The sequence below is a fragment of the Aphis gossypii genome, chromosome 3 (genome assembly GCF_020184175.1).
Source record: "Aphis gossypii isolate Hap1 chromosome 3, ASM2018417v2, whole genome shotgun sequence".
Classification (NCBI taxonomy): Eukaryota; Metazoa; Arthropoda; class Insecta; order Hemiptera; family Aphididae; genus Aphis; species Aphis gossypii.
In genome coordinates this window covers 8,882,519-8,906,856 of record NC_065532.1, presented here as the reverse complement: position 1 = coordinate 8,906,856, position 24,338 = coordinate 8,882,519, and the positions used below count along the sequence as shown (strand labels likewise).

General features: G+C 32.3%; 1 protein-coding gene across 2 annotated transcripts; it reads right to left on the bottom strand.

Moving 5' to 3' along the window:
- Positions 1–1,447: 1,447 nt before the first annotated feature.
- LOC126551167 (protein gooseberry-like) lies at positions 1,448–15,773 on the bottom strand. 2 transcript variants are annotated; one of them, XM_050203954.1, is made up of 7 exons: positions 15,474–15,773; positions 14,808–15,121; positions 12,506–12,617; positions 8,047–8,218; positions 6,137–6,387; positions 4,285–4,558; positions 1,448–2,188 (listed from the first exon to the last, which is right to left on the bottom strand). In XM_050203954.1, the coding sequence occupies exons 1-7, from the start codon at positions 15,526–15,528 to the stop codon at positions 2,053–2,055; spliced, it is 1,314 nt and encodes a 437-aa protein (XP_050059911.1). In that variant the 5' UTR covers positions 15,529–15,773; the 3' UTR covers positions 1,448–2,052. The 2 variants fall into 2 exon arrangements, with proteins under 2 accessions (XP_050059911.1, XP_050059912.1); XM_050203955.1 differs by having other exon boundaries at positions 12,506–12,614.
- Positions 15,774–24,338: the final 8,565 nt, after the last annotated feature.

Below are 24,338 nucleotides of genomic sequence, written 5' to 3'. Positions count from 1 at the left end.
TATAATTCTATTTTGTGTGTGTGTGTGTTATTTGAGTCATCGCTATTTATTAATTGATTTTAAAATCTCGTATTAATAATATTATTTTTAAATAAAAACCATTTAGCTATATAATGCTATCACAACAGTTCTAATAAAACCTATAAGCTTTAGATAATATTTAAAAAAATACAAATTGTTATTTTTTTTTTTTTATCTATGTAAGTATATTGTTAATAAATAGGTGTTGTGTATAAATATAATGATCGGAACGAGTTAAATTCTAACACTATTTTTATTATTATTATTTTTTGTTTTGAGTGCATTTCCGACCTTACCCTACAGTACACCTACGATAATCTCGCCTGCCACGAGAAACCACAGCATATACGAACACCGTCCGCATAATTGAAAAAGTGATTTCAAATCAGCTACCGATAAGACTTAATAACGGATAAGGATATACCTTATTATTATTAAATAGTAAATATGGTATTTTAATACGTGTTGAACGTTATAATACTATACTTACTATTTGAATAGGTATTGGTCGACTATGGCTCAGAGTGACTTTTTTTCCTTTTCAATATCCTTGTTGCGGTCCATATGAAATTTAAGTATAGAAACTGTTATTTTCAGGGGTTGGTTTAAAACTAAATAAACATAATATACGATTGCGCTTCAATGAAAATAGAATATGTTAAACACAACCTAACAATATTCGGTGCAAATGGTACTTTATGATTTATCAAAGACAAGAAAACCGATAAACCGCAGCTTGACTGCGAACAAAACCAATGTCTAAATCTGAGTTTATAATATAAAACGTATAATTTATAAAAATCAACCTGTTACATTATGATTTTTTTTTTTTATGCCGTTTATTGACCAGACCAAGTTTGACTTATAGGTATATTATAATGTGTCTATTAAGACATTAAAATATATAAATCATTGACTCGCTCCGCACAAGAAATGCATATAGTTTTCAAATATTAATTAAATATATGCTATTACAAGATGACCGCGTATTGGTAATTTTCATGGCAATAAAAGTTGATATTTATGTAATGACGTTTAAAAAAATCGTATTACATAATATTTTTTTTTGCACCTGTTTTATTTATACGTAAATACCCGTAGTTATTTTGGGAACCAATTCGTGTACGGGCCCGATCGGAACATACTTACAATTTGGGACGCAATAAGACCAACTGAATCCTGGCCGCGATCGGGCATCTTTGGTTCGCGTAACATTTTCAAAAACGGTCGGTCCACCTAAGTACACGGCGGCGGTGTAAAACACCTCGCGTCATCGGCCGAACGAGGAGGAGGTTCCGTCGACGACAGAATGCGTTGCCGGCGAACGGTCACTTACGGTCGTCGTCTTCGTAATAATATTGTGTACGACAAACAACAATGCACACTACGCTATAATGGAAATAATGGAACGAGAACGCATGTGATGTATCATAAACACGTATCGACAACGATTTTATTAGTATAATATGTACATAATAATATTATATATATATGTATATAATGTGTATATGATGTATTATTATATGTGTATTCAACACTCGAAATTTTTTTTTATACAATATTTAAAATATACAAAAATAATGTAAGTACAATGTTTTTTTTTTTTTAATTATTATATTTTACTCTTTATAGCTACGAAATGATAATATGCACAATACGAATCGCATCATTGTGCGCCTTAAAAAAAAAAAAAAAAATTATGTAAAATTATATTATAATACAACGCGTACACACGGGTTAAATTTCGATATACCGTTAGAAGTTAGTTTCGTGTACAATAAAAATATAATAATGATAATATTTGCTAATAATAGTTTAATATACAAAATTACATAAAGAATAATAATAATAATAAATATTATAATAAAATCAAAACACGTTTTCGCGCCGTTTTTATTGGCACGGTGGACTGGGAGCGTCGAGAGAAAACAGAGCAATAATATTACAATGGCCGTGCGGTTAGAGGAAGGGAAAGAGGACGTGTCCATACTGAAGATGTCATAATCGCTGTCACCACTGAAGTTAACGCGATCAGTGCACCCTGCCGCACATGGCGTCCATTTGGGACAGCTGACCGAAATACGGATATCCAGATTTGGCTTCGCTGGCCGAATGCGGGGCCAGATTGGAACCAGACCCGTATATGGTGTTGCCGCCGGCGAAGAACCTGCGAAATAAAACACGACATTACAAAGCTGAAATTTGGAGTGCATATCCTTATCGCTATACGTGATATCCTTATCTTAAAATTTGATAATTTAACGACACAAAATCATGGACTCAGCTGTAGAGCACAAATTTACCTTGTTGTACGTCAAACGGAGGCAATTTATTATATTATGTCTGTGAGCAGTATTTTAACATTCTCAATTTAATGGCAGAATCATATGTTTTTGAAACCTATGTATAGATTTTATAGGTTAGGTTAGGGTTTATTGCTTGCACTGCCTTACCACGAATAATTATGATGGACCCTCCCTAAATGTACATTTATATTTTTCGTACTAATCCAAAACTAAACTTTATCGCGAATGCCAAAGATCGTTATATCAATGGCGCGTTTCTGCATTATAAAATAATACGTTATGAATGTTATGATATCGGCAAACGCCATCAGATACCGTCAACATCACAAAACATAATTATTCGTCGTCAGATGTAAAAAAAAAAATCCGAAAAAATCAGCGCGCGTCACTGCATAATATATTATTATATTATATATTACACACAGGTAAGTACCTATGTATATTGTATACGTATATGCCTCATAGACAACATCACTGCCGAGCGGCGGCGTAATGAATGCGAACCGGAGGGCTTCTGAAGAGATAATTTTTATTTTTTCGTTCTAATGAATTACATACATACATATACACTCGGTGGTCATTATTATTATTCCAACGCTCGGCGTATAAGTATACGCGTATATATATATAATAATATAATATATAATATAGTCGATTTGTTAAAGTCACCGGTTACCCGCGAGACTGCCGCTGCAACATACCGACTGCTGCAGCATGGGTGGTAATACACACGGAATCTAATGACAAGTGCTTTTCAACTGACCGATCGAAATGAGGAAAAATATTATATTTTGTATACGATATACGCTCGCGTCGTACCTGTACACGTCTACACGCGGGAAAGAAAAAAATTTCATTAGCTTGATTTATCGGCTTTAATCCATTTCATACGCGGCGGCGGTCCGTAATTTCTCCGGCAAACCGTATATTAATTTCTGACTATTACTCACGCACAGTGGCGGTGATGGCGGTGGTTAAGAAGAGTTGTAAAAAGGGGAAAAAACGAAACAAATCACACGTAATCTAATTAGAAATTGTTTTATTTAAGTTTAATAATGTAATAACGCCGCAGTAGTAACAGACGGTAATTGTTTCCGACCCTCGTCGTATACCTCATTATATTAAATCATTATACAAGTCAAAACACAGCTTAAGTCTGATCAGATATTTTGTGAATTACATATTTTACTTGTTATATTATAATGTAGTATTATAGTCATTCGTCACTATTGTGATGGTTCGATGGGTGGTGAGACGAGTGAGACCAGTCTCAACTCAATACATGTTTTAATAAGTGAGAGAGAGAAAATAAAAATATTTACCGTTTTTAAAATTTCTTTGCATTTGAAAACTTGTATTAATTATTTTTTTTATATATATAATGTGTATATTATATTATTATCTATATTATAACTACTTGAATTGTTAGTAATAATTTTAACTTAACCTACGGAATAAAGTATAGAAGAGTGATAAGTGATAATAACAAGAGAGCGTCGCTGAAAAATACATAATAAAATGAAGCAGAATGTCCTATAGGTAAAGTTGATTTTTCGATTAGTTTTTAGTACCAATAAAATCAATGTACCTACCTAATAATGTTTCCATTTGATAAGAATTTAGGTATCAAATCGATCTTAATTGTACATTATACAGCGTTATCAATATTACGAAAAAAATAGTGTACCTATATATTGTGTAATTTAAATAGCTTTTTAAATATTCATTTTTGTATAAGCATTTTTAAAATACACATTTCCTACCAAGCACGATAACAGTCATTTTTGTCATACATTATAAGTCTTCGAGTCACCACAACACAAAATACTAAATTTTTGCTCTACAGTAATATGGTGTTGCAGGTAAGTGCAGTGAATAAAGAAAAGATTTTCCTTTTTTCAATCTCATATATTATATTGTGGTGTATTAGTATTACGATAATGTTGTAGGTACTCACGAGTAATTGTCGGAACTCCAAGTGGCAGCGGCCGTCACGTCCTTGTTGGGCTTTGTCCATGCCAGCGAGTGATGGTCGACAGCCGAACTTTGTGATGAATATGACGTGGCACCGTTGTTATTGTTGTTGTTGTTCTGGTGATGCGCGTGGTGCGGGTGATGATACATCGCGTCGGCGGAAGTGCCTCCGTTCACGCCACTGCCATAGTTGCAGGTCGTCGAAGGATAGTATCCAGTGGCAGCGCCGGTGGTGGGCCACGTGCCGTGGGAAGTCCCTGCAAAGACAAAAACGACGGGAAAAATCAGTGGGGTGAAATCTCTATGCGACGAAGGGGGTAGTTTCGTGCCACAAATGGCCGGATTGGAGTCTGACGTCGGCGGTAGGTATATCTATATACACATAACGAGTTATAGGTGACGACTAGGGGAGCGTTAAAATGGAATCGTCGCCCTAAATTCGCACATTATGTGTAACGCTTTTTCTCATCCCCCTACCCCTAATACATACGAAATATTTTATAATATAATATAATATGTAATATGGACGCGATGATGGCCGCTCGTTTTGTATATTATATTTTATCGTTTTATACGCGATATTATTACTATTATTACTTATTGTCAGCGTTTAAAACCGACGGGTATTCATAGACGTGGCGCATAACACGTATTATAACAGTGTTGTACATAGGACTGAAGTTGTATTCGTGCGTAATGAAAAAACACGTAGGTACCTACGCGATTTATATTCGTACGTACAGAGAGGTATACGGTGAATTAAATGGAAAATAAAAATCGCACTCACGATGAGCGTCGCCGCGTGTGTGCGCATACGCGTATTGCGTATAATATATTATAATACCTACCTATACTATATAAATGCGTATACGTGCCCGGACGGATTTGTATAATTTCCGGCCCGATTCGTGTTCGGTCGTACTATATGTACAAATATACATATATATATGTGTGTGTACGATCGCGAGTTCACCTCTCGCACTGCCCCGAACACGGTTATTATTACTGCGGCGGCGGCGGTACACGTCGAAATTACGGCTAAACTTCAAAGAGTATAAAATATATAATATTATGCCCATTAAAACATTACCGTGGTGTGTATTAATCGTCGCACACCGTGTAATTTCCGTGATGGCCGCTCGCGCCCGCGCAGTATATTACCGTACGTATATTATACATAGAACACATAGGTATACTCGCGTTATATTATATACCTAAGTGTTTGTGTGTGTGTGCTATGAGCGTATTAAAAGGGTCGAACTTATCGTTGCTCTAAATAAGAACTAAATTTGTATCACTACATCATGTCGAACTATGAATCGTTGTGTACGCCTATTTATTTGCTTTCGTTCTTGAATTTGCACGTGTTTTATGATACATAATTCAAATTAATGAGAATTTACTTTAAATTTAGTATAATATATATTATAATAGTTAGGTTAGGTTAGGTTAAGATGTGTTGAATGCATTTTCAACACAGTATCATCACGGCATCACGCGAATAAATTTATTTACAAGATATATATGTGACCGTTGGAATATATATTATAATTATTGATATTATATATTATCGTCTGCTGTCATGAATGTTATCGTGATTGCTGACCTAGCGCCACTATAATGATTAAAATCTCGAATCAATGTCATCACTAAATGTATGCATTAAAAACGTTCGGTGTATCGGTTGAAAAGTGATTTGATCTGTTTATTTAGCATGATCGATCTAATTAAAAAAAAACTCACAAACGCAACATTAACGTCTTTGAGCCCTTTTAATAACGATTTTATATTATGTATAATACCGCAGAGGAAAAAATTTCATTGATTGTGCTTACCTTGAGGAGAATTGAAATTTGACGCGGCGGCTGTCGAGTGGTGATCGTGGCCGCTGTATTGGCCGTGAGCTCCGTGTTGGCCACCGGATGCGGACTGGAACGAGCCGGCCGAAAGGCTCACGACTGCCGCTGCCGGGTTGAACGCTACCGCAGCCGCAGCATTCATGTGTTGATGCGTGCCCATCTGCTTCCGGAGACGAGCCCGACGATTACTGAACCATACTTGTACTCTGGCCTCGGTCAATTTGGTTCTGGAGACAAAAAACAAACAGAACCGCGGTTAGAAATACCGAAACATAAATGGTGGATAGTCAGTTGCGCCAAAGTCCAAAATTTAATACATCACATTATAGACACCTTCACATAAAATGTTAACGCCTGCCTATTTCTTATAAATATATCTTACTATTATAAAAAGTATAGTTTTTATTAGGATTGTCTCACCTACTAAATTCACTTAGTATGACAATTGTCAAAAGCAAATATATATTTTTTCACTACTGTCGATAGTAAGATCATACGACATTATACAATCGTCTATCATCGCGTATTGCTGCGGGAAATTCCATGTATAATTGCTAAAACTATGGATGTTCGGGGAGACGATTAAATCGAAAATTCACACGATTTAAAATAAAGTCCCAGTCTACGTTAGACACGCACGTTACTGACCTCCTCTCGTCTGTGTATTATGTGTCCGAACAACAAAAGCGTAATAATAATTATTATTATCATTAAAGAAAACGGGAAAAAACATAATCATAGCGACACGTTTTTCGATACCGGAAAAACACGACTTGCAGGAAAGGCCTGCTTATCTGCGAAATTGTGGCTTAAAAGTTTTCACGAACGCCGAAAAACCCCGGAAAGACCTCCATCGCACGAAAATGACCTTTTTTGACATTACGCCGTAGTCGGTCGCGTATTATACAGAGGGCCAATCGTGAGATAGTCGCGGTGGCGGATGCGGCGGCGTCGTCGGTTATAATAAGGTATTCACTTTCACTGCGTTGCCGTCGCGTAGTCAGCCGGCAATTATTATCAACGCATACACTCTGCAACGTGTACCAAAAATAACATGTGCCTAATATATACCCTCCCGAGTACTGTTTCGACGAATCACTGTACGCCCCTCATTCGGTTTATTTTATTACGTGTCCCTTTCCTCCGTGCATCCATAATAATACAGTATTATATAAGACGTGATACGGTGCATATTACGAGGAGTGATGGCACCAAGAATTCGCTGGGTTCCCTCGCCGACACTGTTACGTTCACTCCTCTTTCTTCACGTCTAAGCTTTGAATGCTTATTAATAATAATCATAATAATTCCCCAAAAAATAATGTTTTTATAGGTAAACGTCGATTTTTTTTTATATTACTTTTAAAATAGACAACATTTTTACAATCTATATTTTAACATATTATACAATAATCAAATATTTATTTGTAAAAGAAATAACAAAACTACTTCAACTATATGAAATTGTAGAATTTTATTACATTTTTTAATTTTTTAAATTATACCTACATGAGTTAAGTTGTTAGGTTAGGTTAGGTTAAATCATAAATATGGATAATTGGTTTTGAGATGACGAGAAAGGTTATAATTTGATTATGTGTTAAGAATGAAATTTTTATAGAAATGAAATGCTAGTAAATATTGTTTAGATATTGAAGTAGAAGTGTGTATAGTGTGTGATTATACTTAAATTGATCAGCAGTGATTGTTAGCTCGGTCGGACACAAAAGCTGATTTATGAACTGGAATGATCGGAGTTTGTTCAGGAGTTAACTATTTTGTAATACTTAATCTTATCCTGATCGAGAAATGCATAGGTACTATCGTGTCATAGAATCAGTTAACATAGATATAATAATACTATATAAGTTAATAAAAATTCTTACTTTTGGGCCAGCTCTTCTCTAGTATAAACGTCCGGGTACTGGGACTTATGGAATGCGCGCTCCAAGTCTTCGAGTTGCTCGCCCGTGAACGTGGTTCGGCTTCGACGCTGTTTGCGTTTCAAGTGAAAACCCGGTTCCGATTCCGTGTCAGAGTCATCGGCGCTGCTCGGACCTATAAACAGAGCCGAAAAACACTTGTTTAAACTACCGTACACACATCATATCATAATATTAACGCGCAAAGAATATTAAATCAGAATACGTTTGTGTTATTATGAGTCGTGTGTAGAATAGAATTTTGCACTTTCATTTAATAGTCTACACAATTTTATTGTAATATGCTAATATACAACTCATCGTAGTCGTCTCATACATAGATGCATAGATTGTGGATGACCATAACAATGATAGGTACCTATCGCCTCGAAATTTCCAAATAATACTTAATGTAACCGTGAGTATTGCCTACCGACTACGCGACGATATGCGTTATCAATAAGTGCTATACGCACTATACGCAAAGTGAGTATAATATTATGTACGAATAAGCCACGCGGCACCGACAAGACCTAATATATTATATACTCATATTTTTATTTTTATCGTTGGACCATGCGTAGGCATATATATAACACATATTATAGGTACATTCAGTATTTATGTATTATTATACGTGTATATGACCATTATACGAATATAATGAACGATTGCCATAAATCCTACACACATAATGTTATACACAAAACGTACGGACGTGATATTATCATAATATTTCGTTTGTTTGTATTATAGGTAAAGGTTATACGAGAAATCTCCGGACCTAATACATAATAATATAATATATTGTAGGTATGCTGTATGCAAATGATAATAAGCCCGCGAGTTGATTGATTTCACGTCTCGCTGTTTGACAGTGTTAACAAATACCGTACGTTCAATCACGCGTCGCCAGCAGTGTATTATAATTTATAATTATTATTATAATAATATTATCATATTGTTACCGATATACCTTATTCCTGCATTTGGAACGGTCGCGAGCGCTCGTCGCCGCGCGGGAAATCATTTAACCTCATCTAACGCGCTCCGGGCGCAAAACTATACGGTTGTGTGTCGATCGCCGTTGGTACGCGCATAATATCGTGTGTGTGTTGTGTGTGTGTGTGTGTGTGTGTGGTGTGTGTGTGTGTGTGTGTGTGTATCCTCTCTTTTACCCGTTTTCGAGTAATTACCCAACCCCGAGCCGAGTCCGGTTCCGCCGCGCGTCTTATCAACGAGAACGATTTACATAATAACCTATGTCGAGTATACCGCGTCCCATGTTATACCTATATATATATATTATAATGATATTGTAATACTAAATACTAATGGTAATAAAAATAAAAATGAAAAAATCGAAAAAATCTCAACCACCGAATCTATTATTAAAGATGATACCGCCAAGTGTTGGGCGGCCCTAAATCCTCATCGAAATCGTATAAATGCGCGTGTGATGTGTGTATATAATATTGTCTGGTCGGCAATACACCGCCAAGGCTCCTCAGATAAGCCGCAGTGTATATTATTATTAGGTATCATTATTAGGTAAGTATATATACACGCACGCGCCGCCGTCGCAAATCGACTGCCGAGTACAAATCGTATTAAAACAACTATAGTATATAGGTATATGTGTATAAAATATAGGCCCGCGGGACCGCATGTTTCAATTGATTTATCCTGTTTCAGACTCGTTTGCAAACACGTACTTAGCTATAATACGATATTAAGTAAATAGATAAATAAATAATAAACGATTATAATATAATAATAAACATAATATTATTATGTTTATTTTAATGTTAGACATACCACATACCTACATTAAGATTTGTTATAAAAGGACTAAACCTTCCTAGCTGGTGACTTGAGCGCTCTAAAAATCTGCCTTCACCATTCCGCACTCGGATAAGTCTTAATATTATCGTAGTTATACATGCATATTACACGAAAATCGAAATTCATAATTTTTCATAATTTTCCATTGCAGAATATTATTTCGCGAGATTATATCGTTATTTTTAATACCTTTAAAACGCTGTTGATGTGTACACGAGATTTGGCAAGCGTACTTGTAGTGCAATCGTATATTAATATAAAAGCAGTCGTAAATTGCCTCGACTGAACATTGATAGGTATACTTACGATAGGTGTAACTGTATATATAGGTACATATTTTAAACGCGACTCGACGGAATTATACAAAAATTACTGGTTTGGTATTCGTATTTAATTTTTTTTTTTTTTTATAAACACGTTTGAAAATAGTCAGCCTGCGTATTACACACAGATACATATGTTTATATTTTTCTAGGTTGGTATACAACGTGATCGATTTAAATGTTAACATTCATAGGTATTTTGAAAAGTTCTAATGGATTAATCATACGAAGTTCAATAGCTATAATAAGGGATATTCACAAAACGTTGATCTATTATTCCGATAATTTAACATTTAAATAATTATAATTTTGTATTTTTTGATTACTCATCTACATTTTATTTTTGACCACTATGTAAAACTAGTTATAGGATACGCTAAACGTCATATAACTAATGAAATATATTATATAGAATCGAACTTAATTTTTATTGCGGGCAAAGATAAAAAAACAATTTATACGCGTTATGACGTACTTTATAGACTATACATTAAATATATATATATATAAATAAGAAATCACAACAATAGGGAATTGTAAACGCAATGAGAATATTGAAAAAAAGCGAATGTTTAAATACACAGATGCACGTAGGTACTTATTTACGACGAGTGCAACAATTTAATCTCACGGGGTACTTTTTCCAGACAGTATAACATTAGATTAATGAATATATAACGACGAAGCTTTTCGATTTATTTTTTTTCAATAAAACGCTCGAGACACGCCTTTTGTCTGAGACGGTATATTTTTACATTTTTTTACGGGCTTATCGCGACGGAGGGAAATAAACAACAATACTGTATAGTGAATTTGAATAATATAATATTATCATCATTCATCACCAACAAATAATAGAGTATATACTATGTAATATATTAATATACACCGAATACCAACTACCATCATCTTTGCAGCGGCTGCATCACAATCCGATATAGGTATTATAATAGTGTATACCTATTTGGCGGCGGCGGATGTGGGTAGCGATTAAACTGGGCTAATAACTCGCGAGTGTGTTGGCGAGTTGACATTAAATCCTATGTGGAAAAAAAAATAATAATAATAAGGTGTGCGGGCCAGCAAGCCTGCTTGAAGGAGAAAAATCCATTTTTAAATTACGGCGAATTAAACGGGTTTTACGTGTCGGCAAGCCTTTTACATTAGGGGACACCCCGCGGAGACGGGTTCTTCTGAAGCTGCCGATGTCCGTAGATATAAAAAAATTATGAACGTCACGTTTACCGAAAAACTCGAGTCGTTCTCGTTCGATTTTCATTAGATAATTATAATAATATCTAACTGCAACAGTTGTTGCATTATGATTATTATTGTTGTATTAGACGAATTCGAATAACGCGTTGATATAATATACTGCGAGGATAATATTTTGTTAAAACTATTTAAAAAAAAATGAATCCACAAAATATAATATAATATATATGTATATATAAGACGTACCGGTACCTATATCTACATAATATATAATAATGTAAAAGTAGCGGACTAGTAGCCGCGACCGGTGTATTATAATATAAGGTCGTAAACGCCCGTGTTCGACCACCCCGCGTATAGGTGATAAATATTGTGTGGCCGTGAATTTTATTTTTATTTTTTTTTGTAGAAAAGTGTTAACCAAAACCCCTGTGGTAGCAAAACCCTTGGTGGTCGCCGCCGTGCGATTCTCACACGCACTTCACGCGCGGCGGCGGACACGCCTTCGCTATTCATAATAATATATATTAGGTGTATAATAGTATTATGCATTATTCTTTCACCGCTTTCTTCGCCCCCTTTTCTTATTTTTTTTTTCGTGGTCCGTAGTCAACAATGGTTTTTATATCCTTTCGGCTAACGGTATTCGCTCTTCGGTAGCCACCAAGTAGCCAAAAGCGTATACTCTTAAACGATGTAACGCGCACACATCGCACGGCGGTGGCGATAGAGTTAAGACGTAACAATCGGCGAGGGTAGACGTTTGGGTAGTTTTTTCCCCATTTTCCCTTTAAACCCCGTTATTTACACATTCGTCTTGTCCGCAGGTAGGTATAGACAGGCAAATATGTAAACCTACTCGGAACTCGTGTTTTGTGCGGCGTGTGATTTGTGACGAAGTAGGTGTGTATAATATATCATCTTATGTACAGAATATAGCCATAAATACAGAGGTACCGCCGTACCGGTATAAGTTGTACGACAACATAATATAATAACAAATGCGCGCATAGAACATTGTTTAAGAGTTTAAGACTTACCCAAAATCCCATCGATTGAATGGTTTTTCAGCTCGTCCCTTCTACCACCACGCAGTAGTCGGCTGATGGAACTGATAGACGGGGCCGAGTTTTTGTCACAAATGCCGTCCTGCTGGGATAATTAGAAAAATATTTACATTTATAGTTAGCCTAAAAACTATTTTAATCTACAATTATATAATAGTAACGCTACGATATAAAATTAAAAACTAATAATTAATTTATATGAGAACGTAAATGTTGCATAATAATATTATTATAGATATTTATAATATATAATGGAATTCTACTGTATTTAATCACGTATACAAGTGTTATATTACAATTGTATACCTATACCTACCTACGTACCTATATTATAAAATGCTATTATAATTTTATAAATGTAATGTACTATTATAATCTACATATTTTACATTTATATGGTGTATAAAACAACACAATACTATAGATTGAAAGTTAGTTAAATTTAATACTTTTAAATTCAAATTATGAATATATACTTAAAAAGTTAAATGTATGCTAACTATAAAGACTATTGAGATAATGATGGTTGGATAATGATATATAATTATGTGATTATGTCACATTGCTACTTTTAGGTACAATATTTTTTTAATTTAAATATACCTATATTTTTAGATCTATTTAATAATATTAGAAATATTTTATTCTGAACTACTTTATATTATCATTGTTGCATTCTATCAATATGCCATAAGAATATTATTACTAATTAACTCTCGATGACCCATAGAAATACTCTCCTTTATCTCTCTCCGTAAACGTATACGCACAATACATTCAAAACATACACCCTAGCTAGCTGTTTCTACTACCCCAACATCATATTTCCTATAGATATAACCATCCAATTCATATATATATATATATATATACCTATGCCAGGCCTTATAAATTTAAATATTAGTCGATATAACCACCTCTCACAATTGTATAGGTACTTGCAGTTCTCATTGGTTAGATTTAGTTTTTAATTTACAGTATACATACCTAACAATCTTAGAAGTTGGAAAATGTACTTATCAGTTTTAATCTGTAGGTACTTATAAAATCAATGGTTTTTATGGTATAAATGCAATAAATACATAAATTATTGGAAAAACTTGACAAAATACAATATAATATATAATATGTTCATATAAAAACATAATATATTTAAGCATGATTATTTGAATAACTGATATAATAACAGTTTTCAACGCTATCGTCGTATATTGTTTAAAATATATGTAATTTAAATCGATATATAAGTACCTATCATAAATATTACTTACAGTTAACTTAACTTATTAATATTGATCACAAACCCGTGTAAATAGACTCTATATTATCATTTATATTTATATAAACACCTATTATATAACGCGTTATTATTGTGAGTGCAATCGATTTCTAGAGACTTTAACGTTAGTGTATATCATATATTATATTATACCTATTTGACACGCATGTATATTTAATATTATAATAATATTGTAAATATTAAAAATATTAGTAAATATATATAGTTATATCGATACTATGAAAATAAATATAAGATCTGAATCAGAACTTCTGATACAGTTAATAAAATAATATACACATAATAATTTATTGCAATCTGTAGTTAACTATCCACACAATCAATATAATATATGTCTTAAAAAACAGTATCTGTGTCATCACGTTTTGTTTCATTTTTGTTCAAAATGCAATACAAAAGCTGAGTGTCCCAGCAGAAGCGCACATTATAAAGACACAATAATTTAGCAAAAACCTATCGAAATATCAAGAAAAAAATGTAATTGTAACCATAAACATCTCCAATTTAATAATGAAAAATAATATCTAGTATAAATATCTATCATATCCATCACAATCCCTACATGCAATAGTGAGATCGCTGTAGTTAAAATATGTGCTTCTGCTGAGAAGCAAACATATAATATTATTAAATAAAGATTTAAAAAGAAAAAATGCATTTGTGGAAACAATTTTAAAATTTGTAAAATCTTAAATTATACGTCTTATTCTCAAAATCGTATTCTTAAAAGACGTTAAGAATGTTAAGCGTGAACGAGGATGATAACGTACTTAATATATAGGTAGGTACAGCCGGTACAGGTTATTATTTAATTACGATGAAATTTCAATTTAATATAGGTATATCATATATTATTCATATGTATAAACCTATATTATATACGCATGTTTTACGGATACTGAACTTAAACCTATACTTGTATAGATAATTTCGTGTGTATATATATACTATATAGTCATATAAATGTAAACGCACCTTTACGAGCTTGTCACGGATCTCCCAGCTGAACATTGCCGGGTTGGCCTTCTTGTACTCTTCGATGCGCCTCTCCACGTCCGGCGTGGCCACTCTAGGCTTGCTGCCGCCAATCACGCCGGGACGTATGCTTCCGGTCTCTTGGTACCGATTAAGGATTTTCGACACGCAACCGTGGGACACTCTGAGCTGCCTGGATATGACGCACGGGCGGACACCTGCCGCGGCCATTTCGACGATCTTCAACCTGATGTGATTGGGAAGAGGCCGACCGTTGATGAACACGCCACCGAGCTGGTTCATGCGGCCCTGGCCTGTTTCGCGCGCCAAAAAAAAAACGATGTCGTTAAGATACGTATAACATTGACTCATACGCGTAATATTATTATGATATAAAAATGGATATTATGTAGAATATAATCAGATACTATCGCGCATATATAATATAATATAATAATATAAATTATGTATAGTATATTATAATTATATAATCAGCGAAACGTTCGTCATAGATGATAGTCGCGATCGTGATTAAATCGAGTTAAGTAGATAATACAGCCATACAGGGGTAAAAATCGTAGCAACGATAATATATAATATTATAATTTCGACGTGTCCCTAACGAGCGTGGCACTAGTAAAAAAATATTGTAGTTTTTCTATTTACCTTGAAACGGGTATCCGGTGAAGTAGGGTGTCATGTTCAACGTGGACACGGACATCGTGGATTTTCCCGGTCTTGAGCGTCGTATGAATAATGAACGAACGATGAACGAATATGGGCGAAAACCGATAACGAATAATAATAAACGCGAGTGGAAAATTAAACGAAATCGAATATAAAATGTTTGAAAATGTGTGTGTGTGTGATGTGTATGCGTGTCGATAAAAATTCACCACAGCACGTCGGAAATGGTACTCGCACGATGACCGCAAAACGTACACTACCGCCCGTGAGTCGGACACTGCTCCTTCGGCCGGTGCGTCGGCGGCCCCGTACGCCGACCCCGCCCCGCACGGTACGAGTGACGCGGAAACCGGACGGACTGTCATTGGTCGACGGCGTCGTCGATGGGCGTGTACGGTGCGCACAGTTCTCTCGTCGTGCGCCCGTGTGCAAACTACCTAAGGTACTCGTAATTGTTATATTTTTATTATTATTATTATTATTATTATTATTATTGTTGTTGTTGTTGTAATATGCAAACAGGCGATTGTTTCGTCTCTTCACCGTTGAATATAAACAATTAAAAAAAAAAAAAGGAAGGGTCTATAATAGATATTATATATCGATATATGCATGCACACAATATCTTATATAACTATATGTATATACAGAACAAGACTCGCGTTATGTGATATATAAATATACGCTTAGGTATATTACGTTATAATGATAATGAGATCGATATATATAATGCATTAAACGAATTTGATTAATATATTATATGTCAATCGGCTGAAAACAAACAGAATATCGTTCGATCGTCACGCTGCCGATTGAATTTTATGCGGATGTGAATTTATAATATAATATAATATATAAATAATAATATATATCGTAATACAATAACCTAACCTACGATTTGCTACAGGGGTGAATATTGTATGTCAAATAGCAAGCGTTGACAGGGGGGTGCTATTTAACATGAGTTTTTGTGTATTGTATAATTCTTATACCTATTATAATAACTAAAAATCAAACGTTTCTATACCTATACATATTACCTATGTCGGTACAGATATTATAATATGTCATGGTCAGTTATCGCAAGCATAATATACCTATTATATAATCGCTATAACGAACATTATATAAATGTATAGGTACCTACGTCGCTCTTGATAAACGTTCTACCTATTATCCTAAAGCATATTTTTATATTCCAATCTGCAGTGTTGTTATGTAGGTATAGTATTTTAATAGACTACAGCTGTAGTCGAGATAAGATAATGACAATATAATAATGAGATGATGGTTATACGATATCGAGTTTGACTAAAAAAATAAAATGTTAAATAGGCTTGGCAAAGGGGGTTAGGGCCCACGCCTAGGGTGGCATTTTTCTAAGACGGCATTTAACATTTTTGTATTATAGATAAAAAAAAATATTCGATTTATTATTTAGTAAGTATAGTAAAGGGTGGCAAAACTCATGTTTACTTAGGTCTGTTTAAACACTTGAGCGTGATTTTTTTAACATGATTATTAATTTTACACTTACAGAAAGTAATTCTAAAAAATCAAAGTCGGTTTATTATGCATTTACTAAACTTATTAATTATTCATATAATAAAGTTTATATATATGTTTGTAATAAATACCTATAATTTTACAAAATGTGTATTCTTAATATTGAGACGTATACGAAGTGTGTACTTGTATCCTGATGACTGCAGAAACAACTAATAATTATTATGTTTATATACCTACTAAATAAATAATATCATAAATATCTTAAGATTTATACAATTAATACAATTCTCAAAACTTACTAAAAATTAACTTGCAGCCCACAGATTCAGAAACGCTGCAATAGGATTGCACAATGGTGACAATAAAAATAGAGAAAAAAAACGAAAGAACATAAAAATTAGACATAATAATTATAGAATGTGAAATTAGGGTCCGCATTGGTGTTTGACATTAATGATCGCCATAGTGTCGGTTCGTTTGCAATGAGTAATTAGTGGTGGCATGTAGTGGCCTTGTGAGACATAAAACGAAATAGCTATATAGTCTGTCGAGTTGAACGTTGAGGTAACTTAAAACGAATTATATATTATACATTTATAATTACAAATGATTCAAGAATCCTTCAATATGAACCTAATAGCCGCGTCCCTCGCAGTATGTCTATTTTCGTTCAACTAAATAAGATACACCAATAATATATTATATTTTTATACTGGAGTGCAGCCATGTAGACTGTAGAGGACAAGCAATTATAATAATACCTATATTAATATATTGTGTAACTTACAAAACGCCAAAACTTATGTTACACTCGTTCCAGCATCTCTACTCGCTTCTGTATGAAGATCCCAAACGTGTTGTTATATATGTGTTATTTAATATTTTATATATATGGTTGTGTTAAGGTTAACCATATTATATTTGAGTATTAAACGGATCCGGACACAATTACCTATATAACATATTAACTTATTTAGCGGGCATGATTATGGCATATATATAATATCACCGTGAATCGCGATAAATATAATTATTAATTATCTTTAAACCACACCCATGACGAAGTGATTAAAAATTTACAATATTATACACCTACTAAAATATAATATCCTTATGCGAATTCAGACATATCTATAATATATATTATACATATATTATGTATAGAATATAAAAATGTATCAAAATACCTATTTATATATGCTCTATATTATATATTATACTACTATTATTAGATAGATAATACAACATAGTTATAATATCATATATTATAATAGTGTTCACTGCTGTCAACAGTGTTGAATCCAAGTATACTTCAGAGGGGGGGGGGGCGAATGCCCTGAAATTTTTTTCGCATCCCCTGAAAAATACAACTTTCAACAAAATATATTATCTATTTATCAAATTCACAATACTCGTTCAATTACCTCACTTATATAGTGGTGTTCAATAAAATATAGTTTATTTACATCAATTTTATATTTTTATACCGCATTGCCAGTATAGGAACTATCTACTGACTGTAACACCATTAACCAGTGAATAACAAAGTGGACTCTCACCCCCAGAGATGTTGTCAGGATTCAACACTGACTGTCAGTTTGAATAATAGGTACGTAATATATTATTTAGATCAGGGCGTATATACCAGCTATTATAAATTTATTTATTTTATTTTATGTTTAAAATACATTGGTACCTATACTTAATAGATAAAATTAATAATTTCCATAAACAGATTTTTTTCTGAAATGGCTATGCTAAAATTTTGATTACATCTATAAGTAGGTACAATCTATTTATTATAGGTAGGTACGCGTTTTGAAAAATAGTTATTGAAATCTTGTATGATATTAGGTGTATAATTGAAATACGATCATCACAAAATATTTACTTAGGTAAATGCATAATATATAGGTATAGGTAGGTATAGTTGCCGTATATTATTGTGAATATTTATTAAAAATACTATAGCATGTTTATAATCAATAATCAATTAAATTCAGTAGATTAAACATTTATATGTGCAGAAGTGTAAATAACTATATTTAAGGATACGCCTAGGTAATATAATTATATTCTGCAGTGTTCTACAAATTTCTTTTTTTGGTTAAGTAATTTAATATTGTATAATAATAATATTTCTAATATATCTATAACTATGTATACAAGCAGATAAATATTATTTTATTTGTTTTGATTTTTAATGAATATTTATATTTATGGCATTGCGTAGACATTAATTATTCAATTATAGTCATCTAAATGAAAACGTACATTTGAAAGTCACTCAATGAAAATATCTAATTAAATTATAAACTAATAATGACTTGCATGAATTTGTAATAATTATTATTGTCAAGACACCTTTATTTGTGTAAATATATTTACGGTATGATATAAACAAAATAACAAATTATCATAAATAATAATTGTGATTGTAATTCATAAAAATAGATTTATTATAACTAGCTTCTAATTGTTGTCGAATCATTTATTATACATTGTATAATTTTCATGATTGTTCATATAGATAGGTATACATGAATACGATATAATGGGTGGATTATGTGCTTATTACTAGTACGATATTTAGTTGCTTAAAAAATATAAAAATCATAAACTATTTAAATACATTTTTATAATTATGCACTGCATTACAAAAAATAACCCGTCAGATATATAGGTAACTATTATAGCACAACAGGTAGGTGTCGAGTGTAACTCTCCATCTACAGGCACTGAATTCATTAAATTTGAACTTCATTGTACCCAGGGAAAAACAGACAAACTTTTTGATAACTAATAGCAGGTTACCAAAAAATTATTTTTATAGGTGATAATGTAGTAAGATTTTAATTTTCACTATGAATATGAAAAATAATTAAATAAAAAATAATATTCAATATTTTAGAGCATGGTTGAAAATAATTTATTGCTTAGGAAAAGTATTATTACTATGATTTTGATGATCGGACGAAGAAAAGTATTTTTTACTAGTGTATCCGGTTATTGAAAATTAAAATATAGACTTCAGTTTGCAATTAGAATGTAATCGATAAAAAAGTACTATAAAATTGCATCTATACTGCTGTAACTGCTAATTAACCTATAGTATTAAAAAAAAAATGTCTTATAGCCTCAAATATAAATTATATGCTTAAGGAATTATGGAAGTAAGAAGTTCAAAGGTTGCAGCGATCAATTTATTATTCTCGTATACTAAATAGTACATCATAATAGGTATATGATATTTGAAACCTATAGGGCTATAGCTATTACTATTTATATGCTGCTAACATAATCACGTCTATTTATACCTACATTGCAATTGCATACAATTTTTACAATACGGAAGAGAAAAAGGAAACATTATTCAGTTCTGCTGAATACTACCTAGCTCATTCTAATATAAAAGAAAACGAGATTGGCAGCAAAAGATATCTAAACCCGTTATATAGCAATAGCAATTCAACTTGCAACGAAACAAGACACGTAATACCACAATTCAAATTGTATTGTACCAATATGTGTAACTAAAAATAATTTCATTCGGAATTCCATAAAATTAAAAACAAAGACGTGTTCATAAACTTCCCTCAGACCTTCCCAGAAAATTTGAGGTCATTCTAACAAAACTCCGCTAAATAAATAATTATAAACAATATATATTTTTTATACTAGTTATAGGTTATATTTACCTATATAAATATTACATATACTTGGCCACTTGGCAATATAATATATTATAGATTATGTGACAGTTACATAAAATCGTCAACTCATTTACATAATTGTTATAATGTTTCAAAAGTATTTGTATGTATTATAATATATTCTGAATATTGCAAGCATATTACAAATATTAAGTACTTAACATATAGATACATACTTTAGATGCGTTAAATGTAACATTCATTCGATAGCTAAATCAATTTTTTACGCCGAACTCGAGAATAGTAGCTCCGTTTTTTCGACAGTCATACATACCTATCATAAACTTGTACCTACCTATGCGAATTAATACTGTCACAAAATATTTCATGGTGTTAAGCGGTTTTTTTTCAATAATATGTCGAGACGGAGACGTGCGCAAAAAGATATAATATTGTAATATGATTTACGGTTTTATACGATCATTGATCACATCCAACAGCATTAAACATAAAATATAATAATGTACATTGTACTCACATCGTTGTAAAATACAAGGATTTTATGTATTTTATACATTAGGGCGCGTGAATACAATTATTGTATCGATCATTCCTGCAGTCTTGCAATAATGAAAACGACAGATTACTATTATTATTATTATTATTACGATGTACTCTCGTCGATAAGCAAAAAAAAAAAAAAAAGAAGAAAAAAACCTAGTGGTCACGAGCTCCATTGACCGGCGCCGCGGTCGTCGGTCGGTCTGCTGTTGCGGTACAATAATAAATGATACACACACACACATATTATTGTACATAAACGCTGCTCAAAAAAAGAAAAAAAAACACAGCATTATATAAAATAACAAAAAGAACGTGTTCGAATCGTACCCCCGGGAGCACTTCATCACTTTTTTTCCGTTTTCAAGTATTATATATGATATGTAAACACGTTCGACGTGGACGCTCTCCAGAGACCCTCTCGTCCTGCTGGAGTGCGAGGGCATAATATTATATACAGTAACGCCTCCATAAGTACAATATGATTGTACTTTGTGTGAGAAGTTCGTGTGGTCGTATATATATATATACATGGATTGTTCGATCGCGCATTGGTGACAGGTGTCCTCACAATAACAGCTACTTTGCAAATAATCAAAAACTTCACTGAATATAATATATAATATGAAAACCTATACATGACGTGTACATAATATTAAAATAGATATTATATAATATAATATACGTATGGTTGCGGTGTGTGTGTAATATAAGCATGTTCCCTGTAAACTGTGACCTCGTCCCTCGAAATCTGAGCTTTGGACTGAATAATTTATAAATAAATAAATTTTAATTATAATTATTTATTTATAAATAATTTATAGGTATGTATGTTTTAGTTTTGAAAACGATAATTTATAATAATTATTATTATTAACGTATACTTTATAAAAATTAATTTTCTAAGCATGTTTATTTATCTTTTATTTCTTTAATAATGTATTATTCCGCAAAATTAGAAAAAAACCATTCCTTTTTCCGTCAGTTATAAATTATTGCTCATGGGAATCCTTATGAATAGATTTGATTATGATATTTTATAGTAACTACTATCTATAATGTGTGTATGGTACAAACTACATAGTTAAATCATTTAATTTTATTGTTCACCTACAACTATTTAAATCAATTCGTGGGATTTTTTTCTCAAGTTATTATAGTATAAGTATAATAATAATATTACATTTTATTTATTCAACGAATCGCATAATGTAAAATGTTGTGTTGTTTTATCGGACGGATTTATAGTAGATGTATATATAATATATATACACCTAAATGATAAATTGCTGGTCAAAATCACTGATTCCATAAGCCTAAATCATTATTTCTCACTAAGACGTGGAATTTTAGTTTTTACTATAATTATTGGACTTAAAGCTAGTATTCAGAATTCTTGATACAATTATTGAAAACATAAATAAAATATGATACATTTTGTTGCCACGCTCGTTGCTAAACCGCGTATTTAGAAAACAATACAAAATATTATCTATAACAATGCTATTGACACAATATTCCTAGTAATCCTATTAACAGGATGAAGAGAACATTGTGTACATATAGACTTAAATCTTTTTTAACTCTGAATATTATCCTAAACTATAGTTAGTCCTATTATATTGTCAAATATTTTTATAAAATGTCATCGTTAGTGGCTGCTTTATTTATGTGTATCTAAGTCATATAACATATTAATATACTATTTACATATAGTATTATGCTTATTGCCTCATTATAACACTTAATTTTATTATTGCAGATCGTTTGTCTTATAAATAGGTACAATTTAAAATATATTTATTATTTGCAACGCCACGTTTTGTGTATTTGAAAATATCATAAGGCGCTCAATTATTATTTTCAAACGATTTCTGAAAATTAGAAATTCAGAATAGTTTCACTAAATCAAAAGAACAAACTATGTCGATTACTGTTTATTTTATGAAACACTCTGTATTAACGTGCGTTCGTGTGTATGTGAGAGAGTGTTTGTAGTACCCGTGTAGCGTATTTATTACGTTTTCATACGTCGTATTTGCACACATCGTCCACCGATATTACATTACACACACATACACACATACGCGTATATTGAAATCGATAAAATACATGATTTATGCCCGCCTATAAATACGCGGGTTTTCTTCGTTTTGAACCAATGTCATTATAATATATTCAAGCACACTTTGGTGATAACTTAAACACTCGTCATTACCGATAATTGCATTCACGCAGCAAGGTCATCACAAGCGCTATAATGTATGCATATACATATAGTACTTTAGGACAATATATTATAACTGCAATATAGTTATAATGCATATACATATAGTACTTTAGGACAATATATTATAACTGCAATAATATGTACCTATACACACCATCAAATATATGTGTCACTGCAGTCCGACAGCGTACAATAATATGATGAGGTGCACTGCGTATATAGTGCCCGAACGACTTAACCTACAGCGAAAATGAAATCTTTTATTTTTAAGAAAACGTTAATATGCAGAAACAATATACTATAAACAACATTTTATGGACCTGCCCTATATATAAAACAAATTGTTCACGATACGAATATTCGTAGGCGCTTTATTGGCATTTAAATAATTCGTCGTATTTATTGTATTTTATATTGTATATACAAAATGATATTATATAGGTTCCAAAAACGTACCAAATTCGTTTGTGGGTCAGGTTATTGTCAGCTTAGCTCGTGCCTCTCCGTAAACAGTTATACTTATTACTCAGTTATCAATATAGGTTCCGGATTTGTATACGTCAAAAAATATTGTAGAGTACCTACGGACATATTTTAATATATTTTATGAACACGAAATTTGTAAAATATTTACTCAGTATATTACAACCCGATATGTATTTATAATTGTTTAATATAACATGTAACTTTTATGCAAGTATTTAGAAATTTGTATAGGTAAATCGAATACCTATTAATCATTACCCAATAGCATACAAAAAAATATGCAAACAAAAATAATAACCTATATTTTATAGAATCTATGCACTACAAAATGTCGACATATTAAATCAGAGTTATTGTAAGTCAACAGTAAAAAAAATTTGCAATTTTATACAAATTCGAGCACTA

Excerpts from the sequence above, each read along its gene's own strand:
- LOC126551167 (XM_050203954.1), bottom strand. The coding sequence starts at position 15,528 with ATGTCCGTGTCCACGTTGAACATGACACCCTACTTCACCGGATACCCG. Across the intron at positions 15,122-15,473 it reads CACCGGATACCCGTTTCAAG|GCCAGGGCCGCATGAACCAG; the intron begins GTAAATAGAAAA and ends CGCGCGAAACAG. Across the intron at positions 6,388-8,046 it reads AGAGAAGAGCTGGCCCAAAA|AACCAAATTGACCGAGGCCA; the intron begins GTAAGAATTTTT and ends TTTTGTCTCCAG.